The following is a 25,206-nucleotide window of genomic DNA, read 5'->3' on the forward strand; positions in this document are numbered from 1 at the left end:
TTTCCATGCAGAACCTACAAATCAAGGCAGCAGTGCTCTTCCAAAAATGTTTGTTTCATATCAATTTATTTTGTGTTTATGGCAGCTTGTTAACATATGACATAATGCTTTCTTGGCAGGCATCGAAATTGAGTGGAGAAAAACCCTGTGCATGCCACGTGAAGTATGTGTAGATGTGGGGAAAGAGTTTGGAGCTGCAACAAACACCTTCTTTAAACCTCCTTGTGTATCCGTGTACAGATGTGGGGGTTGCTGTAATAGCGAAGGTCTACACTGCATGAACACAAGCTCAACATATGTCAGCAAAACAGTAAGTTAAATGGCATCCCTTTTTGAGACTGCTTTTCTTGTTTGTTTGTTTTTTTGTTTGTTCTTTTGTTCCTAATTCTTTGACCTTATGTCCATCTTAATCTACAACAAAGATGAGGATGATTAAGATGTTCTAACATGGAATATTGTTGCTGTATGTCTAATGTAAATCTGTATTTATGTAAAATTTAAATTAAAAAAGGTTAAATTGCATCCATATCATGTCACATATCTCATGTATTATAATGTGTGGGAAAACCTGTGTTCAGAATTGCTTGCTGCTGTAAAGGTGCTTTACAATGATCCACTCATATCATTCAGAACCATTGAGTGCCTTGTGTAATGCAACTGAATGTATGGATTTGCCAGACACTATTAGAATGATGTAATGCAACTTAAACCATGGGTTTGACAGCAAGGGAAGAGGAATATGTAAAATATGTATTTCATCTACATTTCATGGCTCTATATAATTAGGTCTAAGTAATAATCTAGGTCAGTGGTATACAACTCCAGGCCTTGAAGGCCACAAACACTAGTCTTTTAAATTAAACATTTTTTTCCATATTTTGTCACATGGCCACAGGTTAATAATAATTTCCTTACCTCTGTTTTCCTGTCCTTTTCTTATTTGCACATACATATGTACTATTAACTAGGAAATATGTCAGTACATTCACACTAGACAAAACACTTAGAGCTTAGGGGAGAGGACATCACCGCCACCATATTGCCCAGAGTAAAAGTAAGGGCAAAATGACGTGATTTTGGTGATGTCCTTTCCCCCGATTGGAGGATTGGGGAGAAGACGTCACCACAAGCGCTGCCATATTGCCCGGGTTCAAGATAGGGCGAAATCACAGTGCTTTCAAGAAAGTCCTCTCCTCCAAGGAGAAGACGTCATCGCAAGTCCCACCGGTTATGTCTGCGGAGATGCAGACAAAGATAGAAGATAGTAGATTGAAGATAGAAGAGAAGAGAGAAGATAAAATATAGAAGATGAAGAAGCGGACGTGGTTGCGGAAGCGGACAGAAAAGGTAAGGAAACAACCTTGAGAGAGAGACAGCATTTTCATTTCCTTTTAACATCACTACAGGAATGTATAATAATCCATTAATAATCTCTGTACCTTGCTATGACTGTCTGCATTTTAATGTATTAGTGCATGACAATGTCTGCTTTAAATGTACAATATGCCTGAAGAAGAGGCCTAAATACTCATGAAAGTTTACAATCCATTATATGTCAGTTTTCTAATAAAGGTATCATCTTTACCAAATTTACATATTAAGTGTGAAAGTTTATCATTCTTCTATCTACAAAGGAAATCTTTTCCCCATTACGTGTACATTTGTACACATTTTCTATATGTTTTCTTTTCCATATGTAATGTGTAATTTACATATTCAATTATTTTAGGTAAACCAATCTCTGTTGATTTGTTTCAGTGGATAGTATAACATTCAGAGCATCCTGACCTTTCAGAAGGCAGATTGTGCAGATGAACTGCACGTCTTATGATCTGCTTTTTGTTATTTGTCTGAAATACGTTATTGTTGTAAAAAAAGCCTCTGCATTAGTTAACCAAAAATCGTCTGTATGTTACCAATTTTAAAACGTAATGTGGGCATGTGTAATTAAAGATTTTAACCTACTTGAAGAAAAAGAAATGCTTTCATTAGAGTGCAGTAGAAGAAACTGGCAACAGACCTCACTTGTCTGGAAAAGTCACAACAAATGCTGGTCACCAACCCGACCTTTGGTATCTGCTACTGGCATATGCAAAATGTCCAAGTTGGGCACTACGCAAGCTCAAAGGGGTGGAGAGTGTTTGTTGAATGCTGTATGAAATGATTAGCCAAGCCAAAGCAATGGAAGCATTTAAAAAAATGTTTAAGGAAAAGTCAATCTGGGGAACATACTAGGATACATCAGCTTACGCAGCCAATTGGGGAGAGAAAGGTGCTTTAATTGGAAGACTTCACACAGATGCACTGCATGCATTTGCAAAACCGAAGGCACCTAAAGTGTATATGATGGCTGGAGCATCCCTTTAGTGTTAGTTGTGTCTGAACACATTGTTACAGAAGCAAAATGTATCTAATGTTATATTTTTTTCCACCACACACATTAATACCCCATACTCAAAACAATTCTCCATTTTGGAAGGGAAGGAGACCTGCCCAACTCTCTGCAGAACCGCAGACATTCATAATTGTGTGTAAACTGGGAAATACAAGACTAATTTAGGAAACCACATTTTGTTGTTATATGCAGAGAATGTCTGTTGGGCTACATAACATTCCGTTTTAACAGGTTAATGCTACGTTATATGATTTCGAAGTACATAAACAGCATTTTTTCTTCTCTTCTTGAACTATAATAAATATATCAATCTTTATTTATTTTTTTATAAAATCAGGTTTGCTTCTGAGTTCAGTTAAGTATGATTTCTTGCATTCTTGTAGTTTCATGTTGCAAATTAGTGATGCCATTTTCAAAACCACATATTTCAAAAACAAATATTTACTACAGAATTTATGGTGTATGGTAAGTCTCAACATTTGTCTTCCACAGAAAATAAAATGTAAGTTTTATATTTTAATGAACAAATACATTATGTGTGTGGTGTAAAGTTTAAAAAATGCCTTGTCTTAGAGATGTTACAAACTTAGAATAGCTCAATGACTTACTGGGATGCTATGGTAATTGTACCACTTTTACTCCTTTATACCCCAAATACATTTAAATAAATATTTCCACAGTAAATCTGTAAAACATGTTTCTGATAGATGTGGGGGGTTATTCAATATATATATATGTATATATCCCATTATGTTTTGCAGGGTGGTTACCCACAATAGTTTCTACTAGCCCCAGGGAGATGTCTTGTTAATAATGGAATTATTCTTGTCTGGTATTTGTGTATTTTGGGTCCCTGGGGTGGAGCACTTGGAGAGTAGGGCGGGCCAGTGCTCCACTCCACATTTTGTGAGCAGCCGAAGACCAGCAGGTGGGAATCCTGTTTTGAAAGTTCTTCCCAACACTGTTGCAGAAGTTCCCACAAATGTGTTGCACTTGTAGGTTGCTTTCATTTCACCCTACTGTCCAGTTCATCCCAAACCAGCTCAACTGGGTTTAAGTTTTGAAGCCTACCATTTTGTTCTTTTCTTCTTAGGTAGTTCTGACACAACCTGAGGGTATGTTTTGGGTCATTATCTTGCTGTAGGGTGAACTCCTGATCAACTAGGCATGTACCAGAGGGTAATTGCATGGTGCTGCAAAATGCTGTGGTATTGGTTCATGGTGCCACTCACTCTGCAGGTTGCCGACTCTGGATCCAGAAAAAGTGCCCCAGACCACCATGCTTGACAGTTGGTGTCACACACTTAGAAACCATCATTTCATCGACTTGACAGCGTACAAAAACCATGATTAACTGAAGATCTCACATTTTGATTCATTGGTCCATAAGACCTTATTCCAGTCTTCAGTAGTCCACTGATGGTGCTTCATGGCCCAGACAAGCCTTTTTTCTTATAATGCCACCTTAGCATTGGCTTTCTTACTGTCATTCGACCATTCTAACCTGCAGCTTGGAGTCATCTCTTCACAGTTGAAACTGAGACTTGCTTACTTCGATCAGTGTTAAGCTATGCACTTGAAGCAGTTCTTCTGTGAGCCGTCACACAAACTGTTCACTCTGAGAAACTTGTCATCTGATTCTGTTATGGCTTTGGGTTTGCTAGACCTCTTCCTGTCAGAGTTTCCTCCAGTTTCCAAGTGCCTTTTGATGGTGTAGGAGACTGTACTCACTGACACATTGATTTTCTTTGCAATTTCTCTAAAGGAAAGACCTACACTTTTAAGGGTTACAATGTCCTGTCAATCATTGTTTGTTAATGGATTTTTTTTGCCATTTTGAGAGCAATATACTACTTCCTGCAGTACAATACTGTGCACATATTGCTAAAGAGGGTATAGTAACACAGTCTGTTCCAACACTGCTTGTATACAGAGAGAGGGCTTGTAAGTAATCAACAAACGTTGGGACAACGTAGGTATTGTTAGCATCAACTTTCAAGGCTTAATGTATTGTCAATGTTGCAGAACAACTGTAAGTTGTTAACCCCTTACATCTTCCCTGAAAAGGCCTGTTTTATAACTCTAAAATGTGCATTATTTCTCAGTTTGTGTTGACCTACGTTTTGTACATTTGTACCATTTAGGTTATTCACTGGAGTTGAACTGTGTAAATTTCAATAAAAACTGGAAAAATGGGGGTGTTGTCCAGTAATGCGTGTATAAATTACGACTTTTCTTTACCCAGCCATCAATAGGTCAAAACAGCATGTGAAAAAAGTCTTGGAAGTCTTGACTCCTAAACCACATCTCTGACACCACTCCTAAAACCATTTTCTCCAGGGAACTTTACAATCTAGAGGGGGTGTCCCAAGGAATAAAATCCGCCTGCTATATATATAGTCATAAACATTTTTGTCATGTAATATTTTGTGTGACTTTCCCTGCTCAAATAGCATGCTTAGATATTTATGGCAATTAAGTCTGTTCCTTCATAGACTTTAAATAGAGTGTCCACCTGAATGATTTAAGCCAAGTCATTCTGTCTACCACATGCAGTATAATAAGAAGTTTTAGATTATTATGTTTTAGATAATAATAACTAGAACTGTGAAAAAAGAAAACATGCTAGCAAAAAAAAATGGGTAAACTGCAAAGCAAGTTTATACTACAAGAATTGTGTAACTGGCAACATACTAATATAAGAAAATCAAACCAACATGGCACAGCAGGCTGTGAATATTTCAGTTCTACAACGGACTGTTGAATATTTTGGTTCCTTTAGCAATTTGTGAATTGGCTGAACATTCCTGCCAAACAGAACTTTGGGAGCATGTTCAATGCAACTGTAAAAGTCTTGCCTTTTTAGCATATCTTTCACATTTGTTTTGTGCCTTTAATAAGATATTTAGATTTTTCGGATTTGGAATTTTGCCAACTCCTGTAAAAACACAGTCATAAAAACTTATTGGTATTCATTCTTATTGCTCTACACTAGAGAGTGGGAATAAATCAAAATATTTGTTGACTTTTTTCTATAAGCAGTTTTTATATAATTTGTTTTCAAAATTTTTACTTAACTACATTTGATATTGGTCAGAAAAAGCATTTTTTTCTGTAAAAAAAAATACATACCAGAAAGGTCATTTTGTCTAATAATAGCTGCTTCAAAAGAATTGCACAGATATAATTAACATTTTATTAACAGTAGGAGCCTAAGCATGAAGGAGCGGATAAGAGGGAGATGCTTGTAAAATTGTCCCGACTCCACCATGTTATGTTTAAATTATATCTGGAGTAGAGCGAGGAAACTAATAATGTCCAATTATATTGGACGTAGGTCACTGTGTCTGTGTTTAAAACTAACATTGCGATCTTTCTTGAATTTTGAACTTAAAGGGTTAAACTGTAAAATGTAATTTTTTTTGTTTGTATCTGCTTGTTTCATTAAAAAAAATAATGTGTGCTTCCGTGGAACGCTTCTCTGTATTCACCCAAAAGTATATTACTAAACCTACAGTGGATATAAAATGTCTATACACCCCTGTCAAAATGCCAGGTTCTTGTGATTTTAAAGAATGAGCCAAAGATAAATCATCTCAGAACTTTTTCCACCTTCAATGTGACCTATAACGTGAACAATTCAATTGCAAAACAAGCTGAAATCTTTGAGGGGGAAAAAAACCCAATAAACCTCACAATAACCTGGTTATTTTATATCCACTGTAATACGAGCTCATTACAAGTCAAAAGTCCTTATTACATTCCTTTTTATATTCAACCCACCAAAATGAAAACCACAACACAGATGCCTTCTGGGACACAAGTCTCTGTGTCTCTCTCTCTAACCTACTCATATCTTGCAATTTGCTGGGTTTGACCCTGAGCCCCTGGGTGAAGCAGGTCAGTTTCTTCACTCTCTGCACAGTGAAGTGGTGTTTAGTCTTGTCCACGTTCCTGTTCAGGTTCTGACCACCCACTGCCCATTAAAGTATAACTAGGACTGGTACTGCTCCTACACCCAGTTTCTTAAGAGTCCCAAGGCATGGTTCTACAGCCCTAAAAGTCAATAATAGATGTAGAAACAGCAGAAAATGTTTTTTTTTAAGAAAATATTAATTTCTTAATGTACATCCCTAAGGCCAGCCCTGGTTATATAATATATTACAAGGTAACCACAGCAGTGCCCTTTTCCCCGGCTTTACCAGTATCATATTATTATTTATTTTGCATTTTGACATCATGACAATAGTGCTATGAACTTTATAAGTAAAATGTAATGCAATAATTTTAATAGTATGCTACACATAAGAGCAGACATTATAATAGTAATAATTTTTTTTATATATATCTCATTCCTGATAACTATTTGTGTTTATATGTATAACTATAGGTTTAAACTATAGTTTCATTTTGCTCATGTCCACTAAAGTAGAAAGAGGGGAATAAGTCTTAAAGAAAGACCTTGCAAACATAAGAAATACATTAAAATAGCTCTGGTCCTGTAGGTACAAAAGAGCCCCTACTCCTTAGGCGGTTAAGCAAAAAGAGATGGCTGCATGTACATTGAATAATTATAAGATCATGTGATTTAGAGGCTTTGCTTACGTATCATCTACTTATATATCAACAAATATAACAATTTAACAAACCTCCTTAAAAAGCTAGTACCACTCAAACATATGTACCTTGTTTTGGGGGTTTTGAAAATAACTCAAGGCATTGTGGTAGAATGATTTATGCCTATTTCATTGAACACTGTCTGTACCTATAATATTTTTCATCAGCAGATGGTATTAATGATTTTTGAGCTTACAACTCATTTTTTTAATCTGTTCCTTCATACATTCCTCTTTACTCATGTTCTAATAAAGTGATTGTTATTTCCTACTCTAAGGTCTATGTGGTGCATTTTTCATTTCCATTACTGAGAGGATTTTGTGTGGTTATAAGCAGAAAGCAATGGGAAATGTAGCCTATATCCAAATAATTATGTATCAGACCAAAACTGTACATTTGTCTATTATTTCTGTCACTTAAACTCAGTGGCTATTCCAGCTGCGGCTTGTCATACACATACAAGTTATAAAACAACTACATTTTTGTAATGACGGAATTGGAGTAACAAAAGAAAATTAAAAACAATGCCACTGTGTAAACGTTTATTTTTAAATGGGAGGCTATTTTATGACATAATCCCTTACGTCTTTTTTCTTTTTTTTTTTAACTTTTTCATCCATTTTCCCAAAGTGTGAAAAAATCTTCCATGAGTCGGTGGTTAGAATTGCCTGCCTTATGATCCATGTCACCTTTAAAAGCCCCTAACAGAGTTCTCACATTTAAAACAGCTGCTAGGAGAAATGCGAGAAATGTCTTTGTGGCAGCTGCCAGAAATTGTTAACTGGATGCAGACCCCAGAATTACAGGCCTTACGTAGTTTGTTCCCTTGCAGACAGTGCCTCCAACACACTCAGCCTTGGGATGCGGCCTGTGTAAAAGTCTTTACGTCCATTTCACATGTTTTTCTCTGTGCGACCACTGTGTATCTTTCAAATACCTTTCTGTTAAAACACACTGAAAGAAATAAAATATAATGCATCATGTAGTTAATAAACATTATTAACAAAAACAAGGTTTCTCTGCTGAGGCCATGTGAGCCTAAATATTATGCTATCCTGCTGTAGAGAAAATCTAAATGATTCAAAGCGAAGACAGGGAACGCAACACTGGTGTCATAGTCGGCCTAGGCCATGGCAGTCCCCTGCCACAAAACCGCACAGACTATTCTTAAAGGCACTGTGTAACTTCAGGTCCCATTGCGGTGCAGGTCTCCATACTTGGTGATTTAGTGGCATAGACTTTGATAATGTGTGCGGTGGCTATAGTCCAGTCCAATCACTTGGGTGGCATAGAGACTATATTGCAAGTTAATTGCTTAAAAACAACACTATATATATGTATATACTGTATATATACAGTTTATATTCAATTAAATGGAAACCTGTGGAAAAGCCCGGATTTTCCGTTGTGGCCAGTTTGTTCTGAGTTATACCAATTGGCTCTTTGAAATATCTCTGTCTAGCAGTTGGTATGACTTTGCACAACAGATTGGGTCTAACAAACTCATAGACAGAGAATACATAAAAGTAAATAAAGGCCCTACTCACACGCTCACTAACTCCCAAAGGTCTCTCTTTGGGACCTCAATCCCCCAGTCCTCGCTTAATATCCCTATTTTCTAGGAGGTCACAGTGTTTGGTGGGAATGAGTGTATCACGGCGTTCTACGGCAAAAGAAGTAACAATAATGTGTATAGAAAAAGCACAAAAGGTGTTAAAAGCCACGTTGCTAGATTTGTTTTATAAATACCTTAGTTGGATACATAATTATCAAGAGGTCTCATAAACACTAATAAAATAAAATACTGAGTAAATCCCCTCAGCCCCACTCCATAAAGCAAAAATGTCCCATCGCCTACTTAAAAGCACAACTGATTCAGAACTGAGATAAAGCTGCTCAATGGAAAGGAGTTTGGGGAAATATTTTGACATTCTGGAGTATGTATATGCATACAGTTTTTGTTCTTTTAAACTTATGCTCTGTTATATGTACCAGTCTCGAACATCTTGTACATTTACACTTGTTTGTTCTCTTTAAACTTAGCTTCCTATATTTGAGTTTATATTGTAACATGGCATGAAGTAGCTGGGTACTGAACAGCAGTTTTTTTTTCTCTTTATTCATAGCTTTTTGAAATTACAGTCCCGTTGTCTCAAGGACCAGTAAAGCCAGTAACAATTAGCTTTGCAAACCATACTTCCTGCCGGTGCATGTCGAAGTTGGATGTTTACAGACAAGTTCATTCAATTATTAGGAGATCTTTGCCAGCAACCCAAACACAGTAAGTAATAAGCTTCCCTTCATTTTCCATCACAATTTTTGGGCATTTGTTTAACCATATTCGGCAATTGAGAATTGTTTATACAAAGAGAGTCAATGGAAGGGAAGTCAAAATATTATAATAAATACCGTATTTGCTCGATTATAAGACGACCCTGATTATAAGACGACCCCCCAAAATCTGAATATTAACTTAGGAAAAAAAGAAAAAGCCTGAATATAAGACGACCCCAAAGGAAAAAAGTTTTACCAGTAAATGTTAATTCATGTAAACTCTTTTTTTAATAAAAGCTATGATTGAGAAAAAGATTTCTTTTGTTTTTATTTCTTGTATTTTCCAAACTGTCCCCCAGTTACGCACATCTGCCCCCAGGCTTGCCACTCCAATATGGCACTGTGGCCCATGATATGCCTCTTAACCCTCTATATGCCACTGTGCCCCATGGTATGCCTTTTGACCCCCTATGTGCCACTCTGCCTCCAGAAATGCCTTATACCCCTATATCCCATTCTGGCATTTAGGGGGTTAAAATGCATATTATGGGGCAGAGTGGCACATAGGGAGGTATAAGGCATTTCAGGAGGCAGAGTGGCATTAAGGGAGTTAAAAGGCATTGTATAGAGCACTCTGCCTCCAGAAATGCCTTATACCCCTATATGCCACTCTGCCATTTAGGGGGTTAAAAGGCATATTATGGGGCAGAGTGGCATATAGGGAGGTATAAGGCATTTCAGGAGGCAGAGTGCTCTATTAAATGCCCCCTTAACGCCACTCCAGAAATGCCCTATGCCCCCATTTAACACACACACACCCTATAACCCCATTTAACTAACACTCTCTCTCTCTCTCTCTCTCTCTCTCTCTCTCTCTCTCTCTCTCTCTCTCTGTCTCTCACCCCCTCTCTCTCTCCCCCCCCTCTCTCTCTCACCCCCCTTCCCCCGCTCTCCCCCCTCTCTTACCGGTGCTTCCAGCCGGGGCAGCGGGTTGACGTCGCCTTCTGCTGCAGCCGGAAGGAGGTGTGGCTAGCAGCGGGGGTTTGTATGCGTCCGTCGCGTATACTTTCCCCGACTCTGACAGTCGGGGAAGGTCTATGCGACGGACGCAGACAACCCCCGCTGCTAGCCACACCTCCTTCCGGCTGCAGCGGACGTTGTCTACGCGCATCGCGTAGACGTCAACCCGCTGCCCCGGCAACAAAGCAGGAAGCACCGGTAAGTGTGTGTATGGGGGGGGGGGTCGGGTGAGACAGGAGGATCCAGGTCCCCTGCAGCGGTGCGGGGGATCTGGATCTTAGTCTCCTAATCAGACCTCTATTTGAGGTCTGATTAGAAGACGACCCCGATTATAAGACGAGGGGTATTTTTCAGAGCATTTGCTCTGAAAAAAACCTCGTCTTATAATCGAGCAAATACGGTACAATTCAGGTTTTCTTGCGACAGCATAATGAAATCAATTCGGAATGGTGAGTAATTGTCAAAATGAATACTTTTTATTAAGCTTTTAACTATGGTCCAACACATTAGAATTAAATAGGTTGGCAAACCAGCTATAGTGAGACACAAGTTAAGGCCAAGCCAGGCTGACGTGAGCCAAGTTGTCACCCATCCAGAGACATGGATGCTATATGGGCTTCTAGAAGGATCCAGTAACAAAAGGAGAGGATGCCCTTTAGAGTCTTCTAACCTCTGACGTATGTTAATGAAAAGTTGTTCCACCAAGATGGGAATAGTTAATGTGTAGTCTTAAGGATGATACTGCAATTTTACAAACTAGAAATGTGGAGGTTACTGAGAAATGCTTGACAAGGCTGTTTGAAGGCACTAGGGGATTGATTTGGGGCTTAAATCGTCATGCCCCATCTCTTTGCAAATGTCATGCGTTTAAAAAAAAAAAAAAGTTAAATACATAACATAAAGCAAATAATTTAGCCCAATAATTTACAAGGGTAATATATTCTGCTGAGCTCACTCTTGTTTAGCTGGCTCATCATGTGTTTTGATTTTAAGATAACTCCCTGGATAATACTCATTGGGTTCAGCTTTAGGACGTCTAGGTAAGAGCTGCAGTGACAAAACGCTATATAGAATGTGAGTTTGTAATAAAAACACAGGAAATGTTAGGCTTTTGCCATATGACATCTGGAAAATGTTTTATACTCAGTTTCCATGAACCACATGCAAAGATGTGTTTTCTAATAATAGATACACAACCCGATTATTGTTTATGTGATACTATATGAATTTAAAACTATCTTCGACATGATTTGGAGAACGAGTATACATGTCAGACTGAAAGGGACCTGCAAGCATAGTTTAGATTCACCGTATGTCTAGCCAAATGGTAGCTTGTTGAACTTCAAATCCTATGATCCTCAGTCAGCCTGGCCTGGTTAAACAACACATGGAACATATGCAATGAACAGTACAAACCGTAAGGAATCCATGTCTTTTAGTGTCTTTATGGCTTCACTAGTAATGCAACTTAAAAAAATTTCATTGCATGATTATGTTTGTGAAAATATGATATATTTACAGGTAAAAAAAATAGCATCTATGACATAAATGTTGATCATGTTTACTTTAGTTAGTGGAAAGTTAGCATTAAACATGTTTTTTTTGTTTAGTTTTTTAATTGCAATACAGTTTTTTTGTTTATAAGATTAATAAGAACAATTAATTAACATCTCATGGTTAGATTTACTAGTTAAAGAGTTCATATTAAAGTATTTACAAGCTAATATTAATTCATTGTTGGTGAGGCTGCATGGGGCAGTAAACTGATCCTTTAGGGTTAATTTCTTTCCAAATAGCTGCTACAAACATTTTCATATGAATTGTTAAAAAAAGAATGATGTTTTACTATTGTATATGCGGTTCTCATCTGTGGCCAGTTTCTAGTGCTGATTTTACATAGACCATCAGTTTTAGATGTTCCCAGCAGTTTGGATTTTTGCTGGACTGTTCAGATTTTCAGGTACTGTCTCGTGCAGCTGTCCAGCTTTTGTGGGAAGCATGGACCAATTCGGGCCTAACTGGCCCAGGAGGCTGTAAAATAAATGGAGGTCTGTGAAGCGGCCGCAACATTGCCATTGTTAGGGGGCTACTTGTTTTAGAAGGGCAAGTGGCCACACCAAGCCCCACCAACTTCTGGCATTAGTTGCCCTTTTTGGCCTAGTGCCAAACCCCCAACACAGGTGCCCTGATTTGGAAAGGAATGTCATAGTACTGGAGCCGGTGACACCACCGGTGTTCAATCGCATCACTAGCTAGTGAGTATCATTAGAGTATCATTGTGTATCCCCCTTGTAAAAACACCACACTAGATCAACAGGGAGCAAGTAATCAAGACATTGGGGCGCGGATAGGGAGGAGAAATGGTGATAAATCTAGTAAATCTATACTTCTTTAAGTGGAGGGTCATGCTAAATATAGGATACACCCCAGTGACAAATCCTCTAGGTACGTCACTGCCAAAGCCCATTGTTCTCAGAGGGATTTCAGTGCTCTGTTCTAACATACACGTACACACACACTCGTTTACACAGACATACACGTAATTTTGCTTACTGGCATTCCATTTGTGAAGGTCACTCATAATATCATGTTTACATGTGGCCACTATGGCTTTTTTGAGAAGTGTTTCCCTAGGGGTAACTAATATGTATTATTTTCTCACACGTGCAGATAAATCTATCTGCATAAGCATAGTCCATCCTAAATGGCAATTGGCAATGGCAGCATTATCATCTTTCATTGAGTGGAAAAAAAAATCAATACTCTTAATTCCAATTCCAATGCTGTGACTGGGAATTATTTATCTTCCATGCAACCCAGATGGTTCAGAGGAGTAACCATGATTGGTTAATATTCAAGCTAAGTTTTTGGATGGTAATATGCTTAAGTTTATATTTCACATCACCCTTTGTTTCATGTGTTGAAATCTTAGTGGAATAGTTCAACTGTTAAATGGCAAGCTTGAGCATGTCTCATAGGGAGTCATTCCTATAAACCCATTGGAATTATTTTATATTTTACGAATGCATTGTATACCTATTTATACGAATGCTTAAGATACTTTTTGGCCAGGCTTGCAAGTTCTGAGATCATCACTGAATATTCTATTGTAGAAATTTTAAAGTGGAAGGGAGGTACAGAAATTGGAAAAAGGCTTTGGAACTTTGGAAGAAGCCAGAATAAGTGAAAGCACAAAGCCTGGTTAGTCATAGCAAGATTGTGTAGAATGAGATATAAAAAAGTATAGAAAGAGTTCAAGTGGACAACAGGTGTAAATCTAAGTAGGTTCGAAAGGCAAAAGGGAGGATCTGAAAGAAAAGGTAGTGTTTTATGGAACAGATATAGCCTTGGGCAAAACAGGGAAACTGGCAATAGCGGTAGCTGATAAATGCAAATATATAAAGTAGGTACGTGTATTGAGCTCCCATACCTGTTAATAGAGTTTGCTCTGTAATATGCGTGCTGAAATAGATCAAGCGTTTGGTTAAGCTTTAGGTGCATCTGCCAATTAAGTTGATACAGAACATGAACATCTGGGCAATGAATCTTTCAAACAGTGCGCACAAAAGATTTGTTCAGAAATGCATTGAGACACATATGACGTATGAACGGGGAAAAATGTCAAAGTTATTGCAAAGGCACACACGAACTGAAAAGGTTTTTTATTACTATTTAAAATGTTGTTTAATGGTTTTTTTTATTATTATTTATGAATAAATTTTTTCTGTGTATAAGTAATGGATTTGTGTCCATCATCTAAGGTTACATCATAATTCTTTATTTGTTATAATGCATCATGACAGGTGATGCATTTAAAAAAGGTATCTGTTTGAATAGCATTGCTTATTTTTAAAATGAAAAAATCATTGCATTTTTGTAGTTATGTAGTCATTGCCTAGAATATTCTGCTTAGTAAAGACGCCAGATTGTTTGCAGTCCCATGAGCCAGATTTGCAGGGGGCATCTTCTTCGGAAGGATTTATCATGACGACGTGTGTGTTAAAGACATAACTCATCTCCTATACTCCATATTTTCATTAATCATCAAACACTGTGAAATGTGAAACAGACAGGGAAGGTTTAAATTACTTTTCTGAAGACAGAGCAGTGTTTTGGAGGCATTAATTACTGTGATTTAAGAAAATAGTTATTTAAATCATTATTTAAGAATCTTGAACAAATTGCATACACGTCTGCTTTGTGTCCCAACCCAAATAAACACAGGGGGCTCTGAATGCATTCCAAATGCCCTAATGCTCTTTTAGGTTTCAGAGAGGTAGAAATGTTTTAAAAACACATACATGTATGTATGTAAAAAATATATATTAAAGGGATAGCAAAATGTCAAATATCGTCAAAAATAATGGGTATTAAAGTACTTTGAGTAGTTAATATGCATTTTTAAAAAGAAAACTTTATAGGGATGTTGCAGCTCCTCTCTTTTTCCATGGTCTGATAATTCTTGACACTGATTTTCTGTTTCAAAGAGGAATACCATGATTATTGATCATTTAAAAGGGCTTCCCAGCTATCACATGGACTAACGTGCCAGATGGCTCAAATGTCCCTTTAATATAGTAAAAGTTGGTCAGTTCTCTTCTAAACCTATTACCAAAGCACATTTTGGTGCAAACTTGTGCAAACTAAGCATAATACTATAGCCAAATCTCAGACTATGTAGTCCCTTTAAGCCTTTTTTCTCTGTGCCTTCCTCATGACCTTTTATATGCCCCATTCAGCTTTCATTCAATTGTATTTTTGTGTGGGGACACTTGTAATAAGTGGACCAGAGAAAAGCCTTATAGCAGCACTTGCTACATTACAGGCACATGTCCCATGGAGCTTTTCCGAAGAGTAATACCGTGGTCTGACTGTTTGTGCTACTGTTATGTTATTCCCATGCTCCCCATTTCAGGTGCCTAAATGAGGACACTATTGTTGGGAGGCAGGTTAGAATTGGTGTCAGGAGCATGGGTAGAGGTGAGGCCAGGGTGGGACCACCCATCTATCTTGTGGCACATACCTTCAGTGGGCCTCCATGTGACAATGTGGGAGCTGTGTAGATGTCTGTCCTGTTGCAACATGGAACTCTAAGGATGCCATAGCTCTCTTTGACAGTCAAAGCAGATTAGAGGATCTCCCAAACCAGCAAAGGATCCACACTGCTGACAAAAGTGGGACACATGGGCAGCTCCACCAGACAGAGGGTGCCTAAAAATCAGGACTGTCCTTCAAAACAAGATGGTTGGGAGGTGTGTGTATCTGGGGGAGCCACAGATTTGTTTGGAGATTCCAGGTAAAATACAGTAGTAATAGGATGAATGAACAGTGATTAGAAAAATAGTAAGAAATGGTGTTTAGAACAAAGAGTATTGCTTTATTTTTTGTTTACAAACCATATTAAATATATATGCTCTAAATAAGGATTTCATGGCTAGTTGTGCTACACCCATTTAAAAAAAACCTTGCGGTACAAAAATAGTTGATGACCAGCTATAATAACGCTATATTAAAATAAAAGCTTTCTTCCAAGGTCATTTACAGTTCAGTTACAGATAAAGAATGTAACATCCAAATGTCTAACATAAAATAGTTGCTGCGAAGGTCTAATTCTGTCATGCTGAGTGTGGCAAAGTATTTGAATCCATTGGTTGTGTGTATTTTTGAAACAGTTTTTATTGTAGGAACTTCCAGAAGAATAAAGCTTTATGTGATTGCTGTTGTAGACATGAGTGATTGGGCTGTGATGGCATAAGGTGCAAAGAGAAGAAAGCTTTGGACAGTGCAGAGACAGCAACTTGGATGTACTAAGAGATTCATAGTTGTCTATTTAACATGGGCCAATTTTGCAGCCAATTTTTTTTTAAAAAAAATATGAATAAATCACACACAATTCTTTTATGCACCTCTTTTGAAAACAATTATGTGTAGAAGTAAATCTCTTGTAAAATGGCCTTAAACATTCCTTTGGCAAAAACACCTTTTTTCAAACTTTTAAAAAGCTTTTATAGAACTGATATATACTATTTATTAAAGGATTACTTAAAGTACCTGCTAGACACTAGTATAAACAAAAGCGTTTTTCGGGGGGTTTTTTCCCTTGGAATAATTGGAATTGGCAAATTATATAGTTGGCTGTGGGGCTACAGATTCACTGTTTTTTTCTTTTTAAATATTTTGTTTAATAGGATCTTGTTGCCTGGCTGCCTAAATTAATAATACCCATGTGCACCTTATGGGGGTTGCAATAAAACAACTTCTTAAGCACATGTTAGCAGTAGAGTGCCATGTTTCAGGAAGGGGTGCTGCTTCGTTTCTAGGTTTCACAATGTCACATTGTAAGGCCACCAAAGATCATGAGTGGTGGATGTGGCAGCATTACATGGTGGAAGAGTTCTTCTTCAAAAGTATGGCCATACAAATCTGTTACGCTAGGCCTTGTAGGCTTAGGTTTAAGTATGTCCATTCCAACATACTGAACACTTTTTCTAAAGTGACTGACATCCCATGTACACACATAAGAAAGCAGTTATTTCTCCGCTCATGTGAAAACCTATTATGAAATAATACATCTTGAGCCACCCATCACAGTGAAACATTTATCAAACACTAAAGTCAGGCTTCTCGGTTGATAAAAGGATAAAGCCTAATAGCGGAGCATTATGTTTGGCCATTTAACTAGGCTAAGACAGCGATTCCAATTGAATCCAGATTTTGTTACAATTGCCACATGCTATTAGAATAAGGGTAAACAGAACACACACGTTAACTTTCTACATTGTGAGTCATCAAACTGTTCATGACATTGACTGGTGTCCTAATTGCATAGCAACTGCAGTATTTCTCTTGTGATCTTTTTGTTTCTTCTAAGGGTAATACAATTGGCACTTGTTCTTGTCTAGAACAAATATTGCTAGTTTATTTTTCTGGCTCTGGGTCTCACCTGGACAGACAGCGTAATTCAACAAAACAAAAGTAGGTACAATACATTAGCTAGAGATGAAAGAAGATCTGATTTTAAAAAAAATCAGTGGAAAAACTGAGCTTTTTCTTTGCAGTTAAAGTTTTATTAAATAAAATAACAGCAGAAGCAAAAGGGAAAGAGCAGGAAGTTAAATACAAAAAATAAAGAAAAAATTGCCATATTTGCTTATTGTTATCATAAGATGACCCCCTACAACTTGAATATTAATTTAGAAAAAAAGGAAAAGCCTGAATATAAGACTACCCTAGAAGAAAAGTTTTACTAGGAAATATTAATTCACATGTAAACTATTGTTTCATATTTAATAAAAACTATGATTGAGAAAAATGCTTTTTTTGTTTTATTTCCTTTTATTTGTCAACCTGCACATCTGCCCCAGGCTTGCTACTCTGCCCCCCAGATATGCCTTATATGCCCCTATATGCCACTCTGCCCCCCGATATGACTTATACCCCCCTATGTGCCACTCTGCCCCCTAATATGCCTTATACCCCCTATATACCACTCTGCCTACCAGAAATGTCTTATACCGATTAGCCCCTCCAGCCATGCCATATTCCTCCCCTATTTGCCAATCTGCCACCTGATATGCTTTATACCCCCTATATGCCCCCCTCAACTTACCGATACATCCCTTTACTTGTCCCCCGTGCTCCAGACTCCCTGGTGTCAAGTGGGGGCAGCCGGTGGACATATGTGCGCAACCTTCTCTGCTACCTGACACTCCCGCCGGGGCTTCTATTACTGAGCACCAGAAGGTCACGTCACGCCGGTGCTCCTTCATATAAGCCCTGCTGGAAGCTTCGGGTAGCAGTGGAGGTTGTCTGCGCGCATCGCGAAGACGTTCACCAGCTGCCAGAGAGGATGAATCAGGTCTCCTGCAGCGCTCTAAGAAACTCTTTTGGTTACAGATGGAATATTATACTATATAGCTTTGTTTTCCATCAAATATATAGAATTGATGGCGCGTATTTGTTTCGTTGTACTGAAGAGTGAAATTGCCAGCATATAAAAAAAATGATGTCTGTGTAGCTTGATCAAGCAGCAGGGTGTAGGGGATATTATTTGTAAATTGAAAACTGGTTAAAATATATTAAAAAAAAGTTTATTCTAATCGAGGTTCTTTGCTTTTGGTTCTTAATATCAGTAACCTAGAAGTGGCTTTAAGATTCACTTCACTTCACTGGTTGTTCTACAATTGCTTCATAACCACTGCCTCACATTTTCTTGTCTCATTCCTGTTTGTTGTGCGCCCGCCATACCCTCTTACTCTTTAATCAGCCTGTCCATATGTCTAATCATATTTCTTTAAACAATATTCTGTAGACTGTAAAGATACAGTTGTGTGGCTGGTCCACCTCAATCATTGCCATTTTAACCTCATGTGTTATGTACCCACACCTCCTAGATTGTAAGCTCATTTGAGCAGGGCCCTGTTTACCTTTTGTTGTTTATAAGCTCAAATTGATATGATATACTATTTGTTATATCCTGTTTATCCAATGTACAGCACTGTGAGATGTGATGGCACAATGCAAATCAACAAATAATATGTAATTTTTTGGTTACAGATGTCAAGTCGCAAACAAAACATGTCCTAGAAATCATATGTGGAACAATCATTTATGTAAATGCATACCACACCATGACTTTGGATTTTCCTCTCACGCAGATGAATCAGGTAAGAGATTTCCACCATATTGAACTAATTAGAAAGAAACAAGATATTCCAGGCCATAATGGATTCTAATGAAGCCTATTCCAATCTGAACATATATCTTCATTTCCTGTAGAGATAAGAATTGCATGTGGACGAAGATCATCATAAAAAGACCTAATCATGATGATCTAGATCATCTACAATTTCTTATTACTTATGCAATAGGAGTGATGTAATATTAGAGTCAAAACACTACCATAGTCTTGTTTACTTGTTTTAATGCTATGGAGTGGTGGAACAGAAAGAAAAATATTACAGTAAAGAATAGTGAGCTGTATTATAGTGATACATGCAGAGTAATTTTGTGATGCATACATCTACTTAGCCTGCACACTGAATAAGAAACTGGTTGTATAGAAAATAAATTATATTAGTTATTATATTACAAATTAAAAAAAAAACATATATAAAATGCATAGGCATTCAGCAGACTACAGGGAATCAATATATGTCAAAAAAAAACTTAAATGTTTTTATTAAACCTAGTAAAATATGGCTGATTGTCTGTATTATGTTGTTTCCATTTTCTACACGTTAAACTATTAATGCTTAATAGGGCTGCAACTAACGATTATTTTAATAATCGATTAGTTGGCCGATTATTTTTTCGATTAATCGATTAATCGGATAAAAAAAACCAATATGCAAATTTTTCGTTTATTTAAAATAATTTAATGAACTGGATGTTAAAAAACAACTTAAAATTTACATTAACGTTCTTATTTTGTTATGATGTAATAAAAAACAATATTTTCAAAGTACAAGAACCCAAACACAATATTTATGCACTTTGCACCCAGCACTCAGCACTTTGCACCAGCCCTGGCACTTTGCACCCAGCACTTTGCACCCAGCCCTGGCACTTTGCACCCAGCACTTTGCACCCAGCCCTGGCACTTTGCACCCAGCACTTTGCACCCAGCACTCAGCACTTTGCCCCAGCCCTGGCAATTTGCACCCAGCACTTTGCACCCAGCCCTGGCACTTTTCACCCAGCCCTGGCACTTTGCACCCAGCACTTTGCCCCAGCCCTGGCACTTTGCGCCCAGCACTCAGCACTTTGCCCCAGCCCTGGCACTTTGCACCCAGTCTCCAACTCTGCCCTGCCCCCACATTCTGCCCTGCCCCCACACTCTGCCCTGCACCCACACTCACACCCTGCCCTGCATCCCCACCCCCACTCTGCCCTGCACCCAGTCTCCCACTCTGCCCTGCACCCACACTCACACCCTGCATCCCCACCCCCACTCTGCCCTACACCCAGTCTCCTGCCCTGCCCCCCCCACCCAGCCCTGCACCCACACTCAGCCCTGCACCCACACTCACACCCTGCCCTGCATCCCCACCCCCACTCTGCCCTGCACCCAGTCTCCTACCCATTCGCTCTGTGCGAATGGAGCCACTCACACAGAGCGAATCGCTCTGTGCGAATGGAGCCACTCGCACAAAGCCACTCGCACAGAGCGAATCGCTCTGTGCGAATGGAGCCACTCGCACAGAGCGAAACGCTCTGTGCGAATGGAGCCACCCGCACAGAGCCACTCGCACAGAGCGAATCGCTCTGTTCTAATGGAGCCACTCGCACAGAGCGAATCGCTCTGTTCTAATGGAGCCACTCGCACAGAGCGAATCGCTCTGTTCTAATGGAGCCACTCGCACAGAGCGAATCGCTCTGTTCTAATGGAGCCACTCGCACAGAGCGATTCGCACATAGACTTAAAGAATACTTACCTCCGCTACGGACTCGTTCCACTTCCAAGCTTCAAGTTTAAAACTTTATTGAAGTCTTGATTGAAGCGCGTCACATCCGTCACGTAGCTAAAAGAAGGCGGAGACTGCAGAGCGTGTAGCAGAAGCGGGGAACGCTCGCGGAGGTAAGTAAAAGGAGCCGAGTGCTCCAACAACGAATCGATCACTCGATTAATCGATAACGGAAATCGTCGACAACGATTTCCGTTATCGATTATTATCGATTTTATCGATTCGTTGTTTCAGCCCTAATGCTTAAGATACTTTTTAATCATCATTGTCATATCCGTTGCTTACCAATATTTTATAGTAATCTTGTTGGCATTTCAATCGTGAAGCACGTTTGTTTAATTGTGATAAAATCCTGTTGAATTTTTATTTAAATTAGTTATATTATCTTGACAATATTTTTTTCTCTGTAGTGTATATCATAAATGAATATTTGTATTTTTTTTTTTGGTATTAGAATCAGCTGAGGAATTTAGTGATATATGTGGACCAAATAAAGAGCTGGATGAAGAAACTTGCCAATGTGTCTGCAAAGGAGGTTTGGTACCTTCGAGCTGTGGCCCTCATAAGGAACTGGACAGGACATCATGCCAATGTGTCTGTAAAAATAAACTCCTGTCAACGTCTTGTGGACCCAACAAAGAATATGATGAAGAAAGGTGCCAGTGTGTATGTAAAAAGTCATGCCCAAAACACCAGCCACTGAATCCCACAAAATGTACATGTGAGTGCTTAGAATCGCCAAATAAATGCTTCTTGAAAGGAAAAAGATTTCATCATCAAACATGCAGGTAAATGAAGTTTATATAAAATGCAAGCATTGTAACACAACAAAGTACATTGCTGTAAAACAGATAGAAACTATATTGCTTTGCATTTTGTAATTTATAATGGTTTTGGTGTTTTAGTAAAAGTGTGTGAGGTTTATATATCAAGCTCTGGATGTACTTATATAAAAAAATCTAAAACTTAACTTTTAATCTGAATATTTAAAATGGGAAAATCTATAATATCACCAAGAAATCAAGAGGGGTTAGGAACCAAAAATATAAAGAGTGGACAGATGGGTATGACTTCCTTACACATGTAATTGATTATCTAAGACACACTATTATCATTTTGCCTTTTACCCCTACTCAGGGTTGGACTGGGAATTAAAATGAAAATGAAATGGAAATGTTTGAATACCATATTTTTGGTATTGGTCCCCTGCCCAATATTTTTGTAGGGACAAACCCTGCATTTTAAAGTATATTTTTTATTTAAAAAGTTTGTGGTGTTAGAGTGGCTGTATGTATGTGTTAGTGCCCCCTGACCATCATCATACCCCCCAACATCCTAATTCATTCCAATACCCAAGCAGCATCATTATCCCCCAACCACCATATTCATACCCCATTATCATTTTCCTTTCAACCATAATCCCCTAACATTATATGTTATACTCCCTCCCTTAGCCTCCCACTCACATGGTGCCCTACTAACTGGTAAAAGTGAGGCTGCCCGCTACTATACGCATGCCTGTGACTGCAGCTACCATTGCAGCTGCAGGGACAAAGTCTCTTTTGCTCCTGCAGCTTCATTGGAGGCTGTGTCTGCGGGGAAAAGGTAAATCAGCCCTAGGGGAGGCAGTCCAGCCCTGCCCCTACTCTGCCTACTCAAAATGTATCTGTGAAAGACTGCCTGCATTCTGGAAATCATCTTACTTCCAACAATCCTATTTAATAAACTATCCATAGCTGCAATAGAATATGGAAGTCATGTGCTCTGTGTAAAAACAAAATGTGTATTTCACAGAGTCAATCCCAGCTTTGTCAGAGATTGTACTCTGCTAGGCTACAGATCTCCTTGTTTTTGAATCTGTCCAAGTATCTACACTCTTGTCTTTTCTACAACCTGATATACTAAAATACTCTTCTCACTCTTCTGTCTGTGCCTTTCTTTTCTTTCTTTAGCTTGGTTTATAGTTTCTCTAGCCTTTCAAGCTATGTCTTATGTCAGAGTTGGCAGACAATAAAGAATTAGCATGTCTGTATAGTGGTTGTATATGTGCATAGTTATTGTTACTGCAGCAGGTTAATAGCCTTCCCAGTCCTCAAATTATCCACAAGAGCCAAGGACTTAACTATATACTTATGACAACTGAGGCCATAAGACAAATGCCTTTGGCTGGCCCACCTGTATTCCAAGCCTCTTTAGTTATGCATTCTCTGGACCTTATGTTTGCTGCCAGGGCCGGCCCTATAATGGGGCAGACTGGGGCAATTGCCCCAGGCGGCACTTTTTTTTTATGCTCGTTTTGAAGCGGAGGAGAGAGAGAGGGGCGCCGAGTGGTTTTCGCTTACCCGCTCGGCGCCCCTCTCTCTCTCTCCTCTGCGGCGAGTCTCCCTGTTCGGTCCCGGTGCCGGCTTGTAATGCAGAGCGCCGGAAGTGACGTCAATTTCCGGCGCTCAGCATTACAAGCCGGCACCGTGGCAGAGCAGGGAGACTCGCCGCAGGACTCTTTAAAGGTAAGCACCGGGGCGTCGGTGAAGTTTAAAATGCCGCCCCCCCCCGGCGTCGGCGGGGGGGGCGGCATTTTAAACTTCGCCCCAGGCGGCATTAAGTCTTCGGCCGGCCCTGTTTGCTGCCACAAGTGAACTGGCATTTACCAATATTTAAGTACAAATTAAGAGAAAAGAGCCAAAAAGTGTAAATATTCAGAAAATTTGTTCTCATGCTGCCTTATGTATTTTTCATATGTGTAGACATAAAAGTACATGTTGAAAGGAAACTGCATTAGTTAATTCTTAAAGTTGTCTTTAATTTGTATGCTAAATGTACCAGGACTATAAAGTTAGTGATTAAAGAATCATGTGTTCTGTTATAACCTCTAACTAATGACCATTAAATTAATTGGCCATGGTTAAGTGGTGGAAAGTGAGTTATTGGAAGGCTCAGGTATAAAGTACTGACAGGGTTTTATTAAGACTATTTTAAGTCAAAAGCTGCCATGGCAGACACAATGATTTGGCCCAGACTGCACCTCATATTCATTGTGTTGACTTGGTAGGTCAAAGTCTGTGGAATAGAGTAAAATGAAATTTAGCAGACATCCAGTGATCTCCAATATGAAAACTGGGTAGCAGCTTTATTAATATGAGGGGTGATTGTGCTCAACACTGTCTTTCAGTAGCACAATGAATATGACCGATCTGCTAAAATATGTTGCCACAAAAGACTATAGCACATGTAGAGTCACATAAGCTCTTCTTAAAAGGCTACTGAGGACAGAAAGCTTATATGACACAGTTTTTTTCTTGGAGTTGCTTGGGTATATCCATTTTTCACACAAAGACCACAGAAAGGACTGTTACACTGTGATACTGAAATAAAAACATACATTTAAAACAGCTAAAGTACTGCAGATGGGAGCAAAACCACTTTTCCAACATTCTTGCTCAAATAGCTTTACCATATTCTTAGTGCTGTTTGGGGTGCCAAGACTATATTCCTAATGCTTAACCCCATCCCCCATATGATGTTACCTTACGATCCCTAAATACATAGTCCTAACCCATGTTCTATTGTCCCAAAATTAACCTTATTTTAAATGTAGTTTCTACCTAAATGTGTTAAGCTTGATGTCTCCATTTAAATACGTTAAATTGTAGATACCATAAATTAAAGAAAAAGGATAAAATACACTATTGGTTTTATCACTATTAATATTCTGTATTTCTTTTTACTAGTTGCTACAGACCACCATGTGCAACTCGACCGAAACGTTGTGACGCTGGGTTTTATTACAGCGAAGAAGTTTGCCGTTGTGTTCCTACGTACTGGAAGAGACCACATATGAAATGATTGCATTCTCTCAAGACAGGCTTCACACACTTTTGAAAAACATGGACAACATTGTTTCAAATTTTGGATTACTTTTATATTGAAGACCCAAAACAGGATTAAGACATTTTGTGCATTCTGCAAAAGTATGGAATTGAAGTTTAAAATGAGCTGAGACTGTCATTTTAAGGACTTAACAGGACTTTTTTTTAGCCAATGACAAAGCAGCCCGGGTTTTCCAAATATTTTTTTTATTAAGATAATGACTATATAATTTATTTCCACTAGAAATATTGTGCAGCGTTCGTGTTTATAGCAGTAACAATGTAAAAGTGCACTGTGATCCATATTTTTATATCATGTAAAGTATGTTTAAAATAAAAAAAACCCCACAAATTTGTACTATAAAATGACAAATATGCTTAATGAGAATCAAGGAGAGATAACATTAAAGATTTTCAGTCCACGGAGGAAATCCTGTTCCAGTTCCCAAGTTGTTCTACGTTCTGTGCAGTACAGTATACAGTCATCCTCAAGTTCATATATGGATTCCCACCATACAACAATGAAACATCCCATGAAAAAGTTGAATGTTACTTTACACATTTTTAG

At 38.5% G+C, this 25,206-nt stretch overlaps 1 protein-coding gene across 2 annotated transcripts in view; it reads left to right on the forward strand.

The window, feature by feature from the left end:
• VEGFC (vascular endothelial growth factor C) overlaps positions 1 to 25,004 on the forward strand; it is a 63,504-nt gene extending 38,500 nt beyond the window's left edge. For both annotated transcript variants that reach the window (XM_053459590.1, XM_053459597.1), the window contains 5 exons: positions 120 to 310; positions 9,139 to 9,293; positions 18,863 to 18,972; positions 21,227 to 21,560; positions 24,501 to 25,004. In XM_053459590.1, the coding sequence (XP_053315565.1) occupies positions 120 to 310; positions 9,139 to 9,293; positions 18,863 to 18,972; positions 21,227 to 21,560; positions 24,501 to 24,615 (905 nt within the window). In that variant the 3' untranslated portion in view covers positions 24,616 to 25,004. The remainder of the gene's footprint in view (positions 1 to 119; positions 311 to 9,138; positions 9,294 to 18,862; positions 18,973 to 21,226; positions 21,561 to 24,500) is intronic.
• Positions 25,005 to 25,206: the final 202 nt, after the last annotated feature.

The sequence above is a fragment of the Spea bombifrons genome, chromosome 1 (genome assembly GCF_027358695.1).
Source record: "Spea bombifrons isolate aSpeBom1 chromosome 1, aSpeBom1.2.pri, whole genome shotgun sequence".
NCBI lineage: Eukaryota > Metazoa > Chordata > Amphibia > Anura > Pelobatidae > Spea > Spea bombifrons.